We start from the raw sequence: 12,294 nt of genomic DNA on the forward strand, positions 1-12,294 counted from the left end.
CTCCATTTTCCTCAGCTCAGTACATTTCCTATCTGTTATGAGTTGAATTATGTCCCTAAAAAGATATATTGAGGTCCTCACCCCCAGCACCTGTGAATGTGGCCTTCTTTGGAAATAAGGTCTTGGCAGAGAAAATCAAGTTAAGGTGAGGTCATACTGGATTATAGTGGGCCCTAATCCAGTATGACTGGTGTCCTTATAAGAAGAAAAGAGACACACTGGGAGGAGGCCACGTGACTGTGGTAGCAGAGACTGCAGTGACATATTTACAGGCAAAAGAACGCCAGGGATTACCAGAAGCTAGAAGAGGCAAGGAACGATTTACTCCTACAGGTTTCAGAGGGAGAGTTCCCTACGGTGCCTGTATATCAGACTTCTAGCTAGCTTCCAGAACCATGAAACAGGAAATTTCTGTTGTTTTAAGCCACTCAGTTTGAGGTACTTCATTACAGCAGCCCTAGGAAACTAATATAGTACTAATGGAGTCTTACATTAGGTAAAAATAAACCACTTGGGTCTCAGAAAACCTGATAAGGCATGGCTTAGCAATTGTATGTGTCCAGAAATTATTATCTGTTTGAGCATATGAAACACTCAAAATGAATCAATGCTGTGAATATGGATGCCAAGAAAGTTAATGCAACCCTAAAAAGACTTCAAAGAAATGTACTACCTAGGAAAGTTGGCAGTGGCAGGTTTATTCCGCTCCATACTAGTGCTAGTGAGAGCTCACCAAGTGCTGCATGCAACCTTTCTGAAAGCAAAGCACTAAAGAAATGATTGAAGACCTAGGAATACTTGGCCTAGCAGGGGAAAGCTTAGGAAGACAGCTACCTTCAAATATCTAAAAGGTTCTCAGAAAACAGGCAGAGAGGAGGTGTTTACTGAAGGCAAGAACAGAGGAAGGATCAGTCTAGCTTTGTGTAGTACCATTCAACTGAACTAGGACCAACAAGGGAGGCACAGGACACAAATTTAGGCCAAATGTAAGACCTATCTAGCTAATGAAAATAAAATAAACTTTAAAAGTATGCTGAATGAAGCAACCCAAGTATCCATCAACGGATAAATGGATGAATACATTGTGGTATATCTATTCAATGGACTATTATTTGGCCATAAAAATGAAGCACTGCCACAGGTTACAACATGGATGAACCTCAGAAATAAAGCCAGACACACAATGTCACACACTGTATGTTTCCATTTATAGAAAATATCCAATCTAGGTAAATCCACAGAGACAGAAAGCAGATTTCTGGTTTCCAGGGGTTGAAAGAAGGGGGAGGAATGGGGAGTGACTGCTTAATAGGTACAGGGTTTTCTTTTGGGAAAATGAAAATGTTTTGGAACTAGATTCACAATACTGTGAATGTAGCAATACTAAGTGCCACTGCATTATTCACTTTAAGACGGTTAATTTTGTCGTGTGAATTTCACCTCGATAATTTTTTTTTAAATGAAAAAAAGTATATTAAAAAGGAAGGCTAGCATCTGCTCAGGGTAAGCAAATCTTCATGTAGAATCTAGCAAACTCTGCATCAGAAAACAAGCACAGGAAAATCAGAGCAGAGAACTCCAAAAGGCCCTTCGTGGTAAAAACCCATCATCCACTGGAGAGTAACCCATGACTAGATACAGATGTTTAAGACTTTCCATCACAGTCCCAAGGTTCTCTTCCTGTACAGCTTATGATTACTGCCTTAAGTGACCACAACTATCTTCATGTTTTCAACTTATGCAGAAACAAGACACTGTCCCATGTAGCCTGGCAACATGTGCACTGTCTCTAACCTACTTTTTAAATCAATAATCCGTCAGCCACAGCCATTTTGAAATTGCAACACACAATGATCACAAGTTCAGTATTTCCATTCTCCCTCGAAGGCCAGAGTCCTATATGGCACTGATGTTCCATTACAAAAGATTTTAACAATTTTACAACTGAGGATAATAATATAATCCGTGTAATGCTAAACTATTTTTACAAATAAGGAAATGTCCTGTTCGTTGCTATGTCCCTAGTCCCTAGCAAAGCGCCTAGGATATAGCAGGTGTTTAATAAACTATTATTAAATGAAAGTAACATATGACTGAGACCCAGCAACCCAGAACTTAAGACCCAGTTAAGCATAATCCTGCAAAGTAGACCCTTTGGAAAACCCTGTGGTAGTTACAGTGATCCTGTCCATCGCACTACTGATTTTGGAGCTACCTTGGAACTATCTCTAAAAAGATGCAGCTTTTTCCTCCTACTAGGAAAGCCCAGGAACATCATAAATAGAATTAAGAGATTCCCCACTCATCGCTAGCAGCTAATAATGGACTGCAGAAGAGTGGGCTGAGTCCCACTGTCAAGGTCCCTGTGAGGAATGGCGAAGAGCAGTATCACCAACCAGGATGCTCTGAACCTCCAGTTATTCCAGACGGTGATGTTCTGAGCAGCAACATGGCCTGTGCAGCTAAGCTAGGAAAGCTTTTCCCTGGGAAGACTAGTTGATAACCTTGGTAAATGCCTGCCTAACATGCTCCAATCTTGAGGACAAGAAAATGAAGGGAAAAAATACTTCAAAATGCATGTGTTCGTTCACTCATTGAAAAAAGGGTCATAAATAATAAAAGATAACCTGATGTATTAAAGCACTGCCAGTAACATCATCAGCATTCACTGGAAAGTTACCGATCTACTAGCTGTACACTTTCCTTTCACTTTCTCTCACCAGGAACCGAATCCTAAGACCGGCTGACTTTCTAAGAAGTAATTCAGTTTTCACTGAACTTGACTTGATGAGCTAGATGCTTATAAAGTCTCAAAGGTAGCATCGGTTCATGAAGCAAGGTGATTCCCGTGGAGTCTACAACTGGCTTGATGAGTCACACTAAATATATATACTTTTGCTTTCTTTTTGCACCTGCTGATGCAAATCTTAGGATGAGACTGACGTAAAAAGAATTTGCTGTAACAGCTAATTCTCACTTATGCGTTCCATATTTTTAAAAAAATCTACATTCTACTTTGCTAATTATCAAAGATATACTAAATAAGGCAAGGAACATTTTATACCTATCAAATTAGTTAAAAATAAATTAATGATAATGCCCAAATGCTGCAAAGGCAGTGGTAAAACTGGTACTTAAGTTGAGATAATCCATTAAGAAAGTAATGTGGTAACATGAATCATGTCCACATTGTATTTATGCACTTAGATATGTACTGTTGATGAGAAATATTTCAAATAATAAATAATTTAAGCAGGAGAACATTCATCACAATTTTCTAGTAAAGGGATAGTGAAATTGCCTAAAATGTCCAACGAGAGGAATGGTTAAATTTGTGTTTAAAAGTTTTGGTACTGGGCTTCCCTGGTGGCGCAGTGGTTGAGAATCCGCCTGCCGATGCAGGGGACGTGGGTTCGTGTCCCGGTCCGGGAGGATCCCACATGCCGCGGAGCGGCTGGGCCCGTGAGCCATGGCCGCTGAGCCTGCGCTCCGCAATGGGAGAGGCCACAACGGTGAGAGGCCCGTGTACCGCAAAAAAAAAAAAAAAAAAAAAAAGTTTTGGTACTGAAAATTAACTAGCAACAGAGACAGATGCTCAAAAAAAGACAAACATGATACAAAAGTGTGTCTTCATTATGACTGAAACCACATAAAAAATACATATGGATATGCAAAAGAACAAGGGTATACACAACAATGGTGGCAGCCCTTTGTAGTTCTTGACTTCTTGTTAAATTTTGTGAAATGATATATTATCTTAAAATTAAAATAAAAGCCCATGAGAACTTTAAAATATTTTTCTAAAACTAGCCTGTGTATCAACCCTTTTCAGTGAAAAGATCTGAAGATAAAAGCTGATTGTAAAACTGGCCTATGAGTTAAAAAATAAGTAAATAACAAGTTCCCTATTCTCACTCTCTTCTCACCCAGATCCTTACAAATCCTTGGACCAGATACATTTAGAAAGTGAGGCATATTACAGTCCTGTACTGGTGAGGCAGACTTCACATGATCATTTTACAGGTTCTAGGACAACCTACAATAAGTCCTGTCTAACCTTGGCTAGCCCAGAATTAGCTAGAAGTACTTGATCACAAAACCCTCTTTGCCTGGAAGGCCTTCAAACATTCCTCTCTGCAGAGTTTGGGAAATGCTGCTTGGGTCCATGATGCTCAGAGGGGGCGACAGAGGGAAGGCATCTTAATTACCAGTAAAGTGCTTCCAGACTATGTGCTCCCCAGATGGGAGTCACGAACGAGAGACTGCCTTATCCCTCAGGTGTGTGTACTAAGGACAAGAAAACGGTTGAGAACTACTCCTCTGTGCCGCTACTTCGAAACAATGGAATCCCATACAAATCAAATAAGCCCTTTATGGTATAGGTTTGGGAGGTTTTCTGGCCCCTGCAAAAGGGGTTCTGATCTAGTCCAAAGGTAACAGCAGTTTCTACAAAGGAAAGTTACCTATTCTCTGTAATTAAGAAGTGGCAACCAAAGATATGACTAACCCATATGGGAACTAGTCAGCTTCTCTTTTAGGTATAAATATATACTGTTCATGATGTGAAAAATAAAGCATGTATCTTTTTGAAGTCTGGATATTTTCTTAAATACATGTGTGCAGGATGTCACCACAGGGCATATACCAAATATCGACTTCCCAGAGCTAAGGGAGGAGCAAGCTCCCCCAACACACACAGACACACACACACAGACACACACACACACACACACACACTTCTTGAGCATGATACGACTGTTACCTCTGGTCGAAGTGTAGCTTTCATGCAGACTTGGCAAAGAGGTCCATTTCGGGAGAACTGAAGGGGAAGGTGCCGAGTTCGATTTCGGCATGTTGGCTCCTCACAAATCAACCAGCCCTGGAGAGACAAAGAATGCTTCAGTCCTATCACCGCCATCAACTAATACAAATAAAAACCCTATCGTGATCAAGATAGACTCATTGTAATCAAGGTACACTCATTTCATTCAAACCTTCCTTAGAGATTGTGAAATAGCTCTCTACCCTTCTTTCCTGATGTGTTAATTTGACCTATGCCCCAAACATAAAAGTTAGGAAACTCATAAAGTTAAAAAAAAGAAAATCACATGAGACGTTATTTTCTTTACTTAAAAGAAATCCCCAACCCCACCGGATACATCAAAATCTCCAAATAAAAACTCATATGATGACATGCAAAATGTAAACTGATGGGTTTACGGGAAACTACAATCTAAATAGGAAAGCAAGGTCTAAAAGCTTTACACAAAGCCTAAAAGCAATTCACTATGGGCTGGCTTTAAGAACCAAGTTGTATGGTACCAATTAAAACAACACAGAGAAGGGAGGGATTCATGTAGATTCTACCTATCTGAGACATATAACCACTACCATAGCAAAAGACCCTGAACTAGAAAAGAGAATCAGTGGTTCTGAGTCAAAGGCAACTATTTGTTCCAACTCCTAGGGCCTATTACCACATTTTCTTGATTTGAAGACATGGTTTTATTCACATTTTAATGTTTCTGAAACTCAGACACCTTTACAAATGACATGTATTTATGTTTCCTCCAAAAAAGCTGTTAAGAGTGCAGCTCACAATCGATGGCCCCTCAGAATTAAAGACAGAAGATACTTTGCTTTAGCCTGTTCTAGGTATGGGGGAGACAGGGATTGTGGGGCTGACAGCAGCAGCTGGTAATACATTTTAAATGTAGCCTATAAAACTAAACATGAGACTAGTTTTTTCTTGAAGTATCCATTTAGGCATATTAATACAGGAAACAGCAGCATTCAAGGAAACCACGTATGAAAAATGCAGGACTGAACCACCCCTTCATCATTCATTTGGGTTTGTGACACTATTTGCTACCTGAGGCTTTACACACTTGCAAATATCTATCAGTTAATATTCACAACCATAGCTGTAATTCATTCAATCCTTAACAAAAATTTTTAAAAAGCAAGCAGATAGGTCAATTACCATGTTTTGAGACAATAAAGTGATAAGTGCCAGAATACAACCCAGAAGTTAAAATTATTTTTTAATTTTTAAAATATAATGTTCAAAAGCTACAGTTCTTTTCCGATGTTTTTGAAACTTGATTCCATCAATTTACCACAACTTCAAGACTCACCAGGTGAGCTGCCAACCAGGGAGATGCTAAATTGTCACCTCACCTGTTTCTAAAGCAAACACCCAACTCTATCTCTGACAGAGTTACTAACTAAATGTCCTTTCAAATCATATAGAAAACAGATAATATAATTTGTCTAGATTTCCTACCAGTTATAATTAACATTAAAGAGGTCTTTTCTTCTTTGTCACCTCTTTATTCAGTACTTATTTGGGTTTGTTTGTACTTACTATCTGTTAATCTCCCTTTACAAATGACAACAATAACTAGTGCTATTATGCATGGAAATTAAACATGCTGATAACTGTGTGAAGGGAACTGGGGCTGAAAAAAAATATTAGAAGCCTGTAACTCTTTATGCCTCTTGTTTTATTTTGATAATTAAGCTTTTGGTCTTGGCGTATTTTAAATAAAACTCTTCTATGGGGGAAAGAGGTCCTAATCATATTCAATATATGCTTTGCTTCCATTCAGTTTTGTCAAGTACATTTGGTTAACCCTTTGTTCCCCCAGCAAATATTGACTGACTGTGCTAAATATACCTTTCAAGGAACATGTGAGCTGTTAAAAATAAATATGCCAGGTCTTTGAAAATATTCCATGACGGCACAAATCTTACGTTACAAGATCTCACAGTGCATTTTGCCTCTCATGGGTGATAAAAACAAGGCAAAAGAAAATACTAACGTTGTATAAATTCCCTTTGAATTATCACTCACAAGGACAAAATTAAACTTATTTTCATTTACCATTTGGGAAATAACATGCAGCCCAAAGGTACATTGCCAAGTCAGTAGAAGGAAAAAAAATTTAATAATGTGTAGTTCTTTGGAAGTCCAACCTATAAAAATGTTTGGCTTTTAATAAAAAACCCCAGAACCACTCTAAGGACGTCTGCCATCCAAATATGTCATTTTACTATGCAATGCCACATGTGAATGCCAAATTGTCATAACCAAGAGTAATACGGTCATTAAGTTTTCCGATGGCTACTTTAACCATGTTTATAAGTAGAGGGTTCAAAAGAGGTGACGCTGGCCTGTCCAATAGCAAAACAAACCTTTACCAAAACATGCAAAACTCTTATCACCTGTTGCTTTCGTCTCAGCATCACTAATTCCTTGAAATCATTGTGTATGAAATTGGGTCAAATGCTGATTGGTTCTGATTGCTAAATCATATTTCTGAGGCCTCATCGAAAATGGTTTCTGTCTGCACATGCTAAAAAGGGATCGATTTCCACTTGTAACCGAGGTGTTCTTGGTAGCTGCACCTTAAACACAAACTGCTATTCATTTGTGTACATCTGTATTTTTAGAAGGATGCACACACGGAAATCACCCACACCCGGAAATGTGGTGCATAGGAGGCATTCAAAAATATCTTTTGAAGAAATAAATGAATAAAATAGAAGCAATAAAATAAAACCACACAGGAGCAGATTTATGGAAAATAAGGACAGGGTCTAAAATTCACAGGAGAGAAAAGCTTCACAATAGTTTTCATACTCTTGAATCAAATATATGATGGGTCTTTCTCCCATTTCCAGTTACCAAATCTGTCCACTGGCCTTATAGTCCCATTATCACCAACCTCACTCAAGCCCAGACCTCAAAACTGAACTACTGTGATAGCTCATGCCTGGTTTTCCTGACTCCATGCTCTCCCACATCCAGTGCAGAGACCTGCCAAGTGTAGCTTCCCAAGGCCTCTCCACTCCCATCCCCCAATGGTATACCTTCCACAGAGGATAAGAACACATGCTTTGGCCCCATTCCTCCTTTCTCATCATTCTCTTACACCAGCTCTTCGCGCCACAGGGTTGGTTTTCTCACTGTCCTCACCACTTTTTGCCTATTGCCAACTCCTTGTCTCTGCTCATGCTGTATCACCTCTGCCTAAAACGCCCGTTCCTTGAGCAGCACTTCTGTTCCTCTCCCTCCAGCCCAGCTGCCACTGAGCACACTCTGCTTTGTACTCTCCTGGAACCATCTTACTTTACCTCCCTAACTGGATGGTCAGGCCCTCAGGGAATGACCCACTTTGGATCTGGTAGGGTCCCACCCAAGATCAAGCACAAGGGTTCACACGCAATCTAGAAAACCGAGCTGAGGTTATGAAAAGGTTACGCACTTGAGTGTGGTCTCTCCCCTCCCATTTATTAATAGGTAATTTTGTATAAAGTTGCCAAACCTCTCTCTAAGCCCCAGTTTCCTCATCTATAAAACAGGGGGTAATAATGTTTACCCTATTAGAGCTGTTATAAGAAAGCCCGCACAAATGTTCAGTAAATGTCAAATACTTATTATCCTCCATATGCTTCCGGTACTGGGGAATGTCAGTGCTGTACTTACAGCTGACAATGCATTATTCAAAATGCACTATTCTAACCAGGAAAGAGCCTGGTCAGTTTCTGTCTGCCTGGGGTTATCCCACAATGGAGAACTTAGGGATAACCCCGTAATATTAGGTGGAGCTGCTTCTCTATTTGATTGCAAAATAGTACAACTATGCAGTCAACACAAGTGAAATTTCCATGTTTGTCCTGATCAAACTATACTGGATTTGAAGTTAGAGACGGCAGAACACACAGTGAGGAAAGTGCTTTATTTTGGGATTCACAGAGATTTTCAAGAGACAACACAACACAGTAGTGCAGTGACGTATGATTTAAACTGTAATGGCTCTCCAGGAGTGCGGTGACAGGGTTACAGGGTGAGGTCTGCCAGCATGCGTGATGTTACAGAGTTCATCATATCATTACTATTTTTCTATAATGGCCATTAGCTGTTCCTCTCCCCAAACTATATGCACTTTGAGAATACCAGACACTCTTTTCACCCAAAACCATTTATAAATGTTCTGGGGTTCCCGTACAGTCACATTTTTCTGTCACAAAATTATCCCCAGTGTAAAATGGGTCTTCTTATAGACAGTGCACAGAATGGGCCCACAGCTGCTTTTGAAGAATGACATGTTGTGATTTGGGATTTCCAGAAATATCAAAAAACAAATTGCTTTCTGACCCACATTTGCACCCAAAACTGGGAGAAAATTTTCCTAAGATCTCCAGGGGAAGTTTTAACAGGAACATAATTTTGCTTTTAAAGTTAAATCTTCTACACTGCAGCATGCTGGCATGTCAAAGAGTGATTATGAAGTCTCAGAGAGGTGCCAGGGTAGGAGACGAAAGAGCAAATCAGGAAAGATACACACATAAACTAGCTATTCACCAAAGTTAATACAAAAATATTTTAAACAAAATTATCAAACAAAACAAGTGGAAAGTGCCTCGTCGGTCAATGTAAGAATTTTAAATATTATTAAAATTGATTTTTAAAGTAAGACATCTCTTTAAGTGAACAGTCACATGTCATTTCATCCAAGTTATTTGAAACTTATTGATCTTATCATCTGTGCAAGGACCAGACTCTGCCATCAGTTTGCTCAAAAGATAATGGAGCACTCCCAAACTGTTATGATAGGTTAGATGCAAACAGTGGTCCTCATTTAGACACAGAGAATAGCACTACAAGTGGAAAAATTCCAACCTCAGCAATTGTATATTACAGGATAAATTAGCAAGTTGTTCTGCTTTGCCTCGCATCAAATCCAATACCCTAGCCTTGTTATTTTAATTTGCAATCAGAAGCTGAGCATCAGAAGATGTACCTGAGGTACATTAAAGAGCCCCATGCAAGCCATCTTCTCCTGCTATACTGTGAGCAGAGAAAGCCAACAATTACCAGCAATTTTATTTTACCACTGTAGGACAATACTAGAACAGTTAAAATTGTCTCTGTACAAGCAACCAGGGAAAATATACTTGAAATGACTTTATACGGAAAATTACATTTTGGGGGAAAAAAGTTCAATGGAGGACATGTATCTTTCTGTATGGGCAGCTAAAATCTCTCCTAGTATATTCAAGCCTATTCTATAAAATACTCTCCCTATTCATCCAACTCAAAAGCAAGCTACATTCTTAGGCTATAATAGGTCACAACTAAGTACACAGTACCTTGCTTCAGGAATAATTTTGCTTTGTCTGTCAATTGTCAACAAAGCACAAAGAGCTCATGCAACCCAGCCATGTACTGTGGACGATAGAGACCTAACAAAATACAAATAGTAAGAATACAAGATTTCTGAGACGCCCTGCTTTCACTTTACACGAGGAACTGAAAGCATTTTCCTCTCCACATTCCATTAATCTCTATTGTATTACAAATTTTTCATAAAAGACTCTTTTTTTTCCCCTATGTGAAGCTACAAGTGACTTGGGGATGTAATATTCCAACCATGATTGAATGTCCGACTTTCCAACATGAACGGTTATAAATGGATGTCAGTTAAGGCATACAGTCATTTCAACAAGGAAAAAAGAAAGAATCAAACGGAATGAGATGGAAAAATGGCTACTCTGATGCTCACATTAATATGTTAGTGATGAGGCCTCTAAGAAAAATTGTTCATTACATCCAACACGGCTCCAGGCTCTCAACTCCTCACTCCTGAAAAAACATCACCTTAGGTATGTACACATACTAACAAACTTCAAAAATTAACTCAAGGCTTAGTTTCATCAAGATGTACACAGAAAAAAAGACTGGAAGGAAATACTCTAAAAAGCCATCCGTGGTTATCTCTAGGTAGTTTCTTCTGTTTCTGTATTGTGTAAATTTTCTACAAGTGTATATTGTTTTTTAATCAGAAAACTGTTATTAAATGGGGGGTGGGGGAAGAGACAGTTTTGCCAAGAGTGTTCAATATAAGTGAATTACTAACACATCTGAAAAATATTTTGAGCTTTAACATGTGTTTGGTTGTTTCCAAAATGATTTTTCAGAGAATGGGCTTATGGGAAAAAAAAGGCACATTAAAAAACATTTTCTTATAATTTTTTTTTTTTAACTCTCAGAAATTTCAAGAGTAGGTCGATTTAAGCACGTAAGCAGTTTCCAAACAGAAAAGTGGCAGGGCATGCATTATTAGTATTACAATCATGTATGAAATTAAGCTACTCACTAAAATGCACATAGCCTTCTATGGAATATGATTTGATCTCCAAGGGTAGGTAATAAATCAGTTTTAAAGAGAGGTGCTTTGTTCCTCAAGCCTCTTCCCCTGTCTTTATTCAGTATACGAATGGATCAGCTTAGATGGCCAGGGTAGGGATCAAATAAAAAATTCAATCAGGAGGGCATGCCTAGAAACTTATTACTAGCGGAGTTTCTTTTCTTTGCTCAAGTCTAGCTAAAAGTAATTTTTATTGTTCGTTTGTTTCCAGGCTATTTATTGGCATGGTTTAATGTGATATACCTTTGGGTACTGAACAACAAATGTTCAAACTGAACTATCTATGCAGTTGCCTCAAAGGGCATCTTAAAATCAGAATGGACTTCAAACCATCACCAGGCAGTGTTTGTTCATTTAACTTTAATTATTTTCTCCTTGAGAATGGTACTAATGAAACTGAATATCTTTCATGGTTTCGAAGGACCGTCTGAATAGTCTGTAAACAGAACTAAGGGTAGACGAGAGATCTGGCTGAGCCAGGGGGTTGCTAGGTGATGTAGAATGTAAACCCACAAACTTGTTAAGGTTTGCTTTGCTTTCATGCCACTTTCACACACTCTCAAAAGTTTTGAGAATTGATTTTTCAGGTGGCCATTTAAAAAAAAAGAAGAGAACCCCCCCTTGGAAATACTCCCCCAAATGCTCTGCCAGATTCGGAAGAGTTGAAATCCATCTGACCTTTGGCTGTAACCTGGGAAACGTTTGCTTTTACGTAAATGTAGGATCATGTATTTTATGAATGCCATCACCAAAGAAGCAAATCCACAAAAGTGGATTTCCAAATTTCAAAACGACATGTCTAATCTTTTCTTATTCAACTTGGAATAAAATAAAGATTTCTTCCCAGAAAAAAAAAAAAAAAACTGTGACCACAGCTTAGAGGGATTTGGGGCACAAAACCCACAACCCCATGGCAAATACCTCAGCACAGATTACCGGCGTGACAGAACTCTCGGTTTAGCCCCTGGCGGCTGTCTTCTGGCCTATACACCAGGTCTCACTGCCTGTGAGGCTTCTCCCTGCCGCCCCCTCCCCCAAACTCCTTTTTAAGTAGCTGATCAGAGATTGTCCAGTAAGA

The 12,294-nt window shown here is 39.0% G+C and overlaps 1 protein-coding gene across 2 annotated transcripts in view; it reads right to left on the bottom strand.

Annotated features, from left to right (window-relative positions):
* The window catches only part of POLA1 (DNA polymerase alpha 1, catalytic subunit), a 294,285-nt gene that overhangs the window by 94,320 nt on the left and 187,671 nt on the right, over positions 1-12,294 (bottom strand). For both annotated transcript variants that reach the window (XM_059050625.2, XM_067022985.1), the window contains one exon: positions 4,763-4,879. In XM_059050625.2, the coding sequence (XP_058906608.1) occupies positions 4,763-4,879 (117 nt within the window). The remainder of the gene's footprint in view (positions 1-4,762; positions 4,880-12,294) is intronic.

The sequence above is a fragment of the Kogia breviceps genome, chromosome X (assembly GCF_026419965.1).
Source record: "Kogia breviceps isolate mKogBre1 chromosome X, mKogBre1 haplotype 1, whole genome shotgun sequence".
In the NCBI taxonomy this organism is placed as follows: Eukaryota; Metazoa; Chordata; class Mammalia; order Artiodactyla; family Physeteridae; genus Kogia; species Kogia breviceps.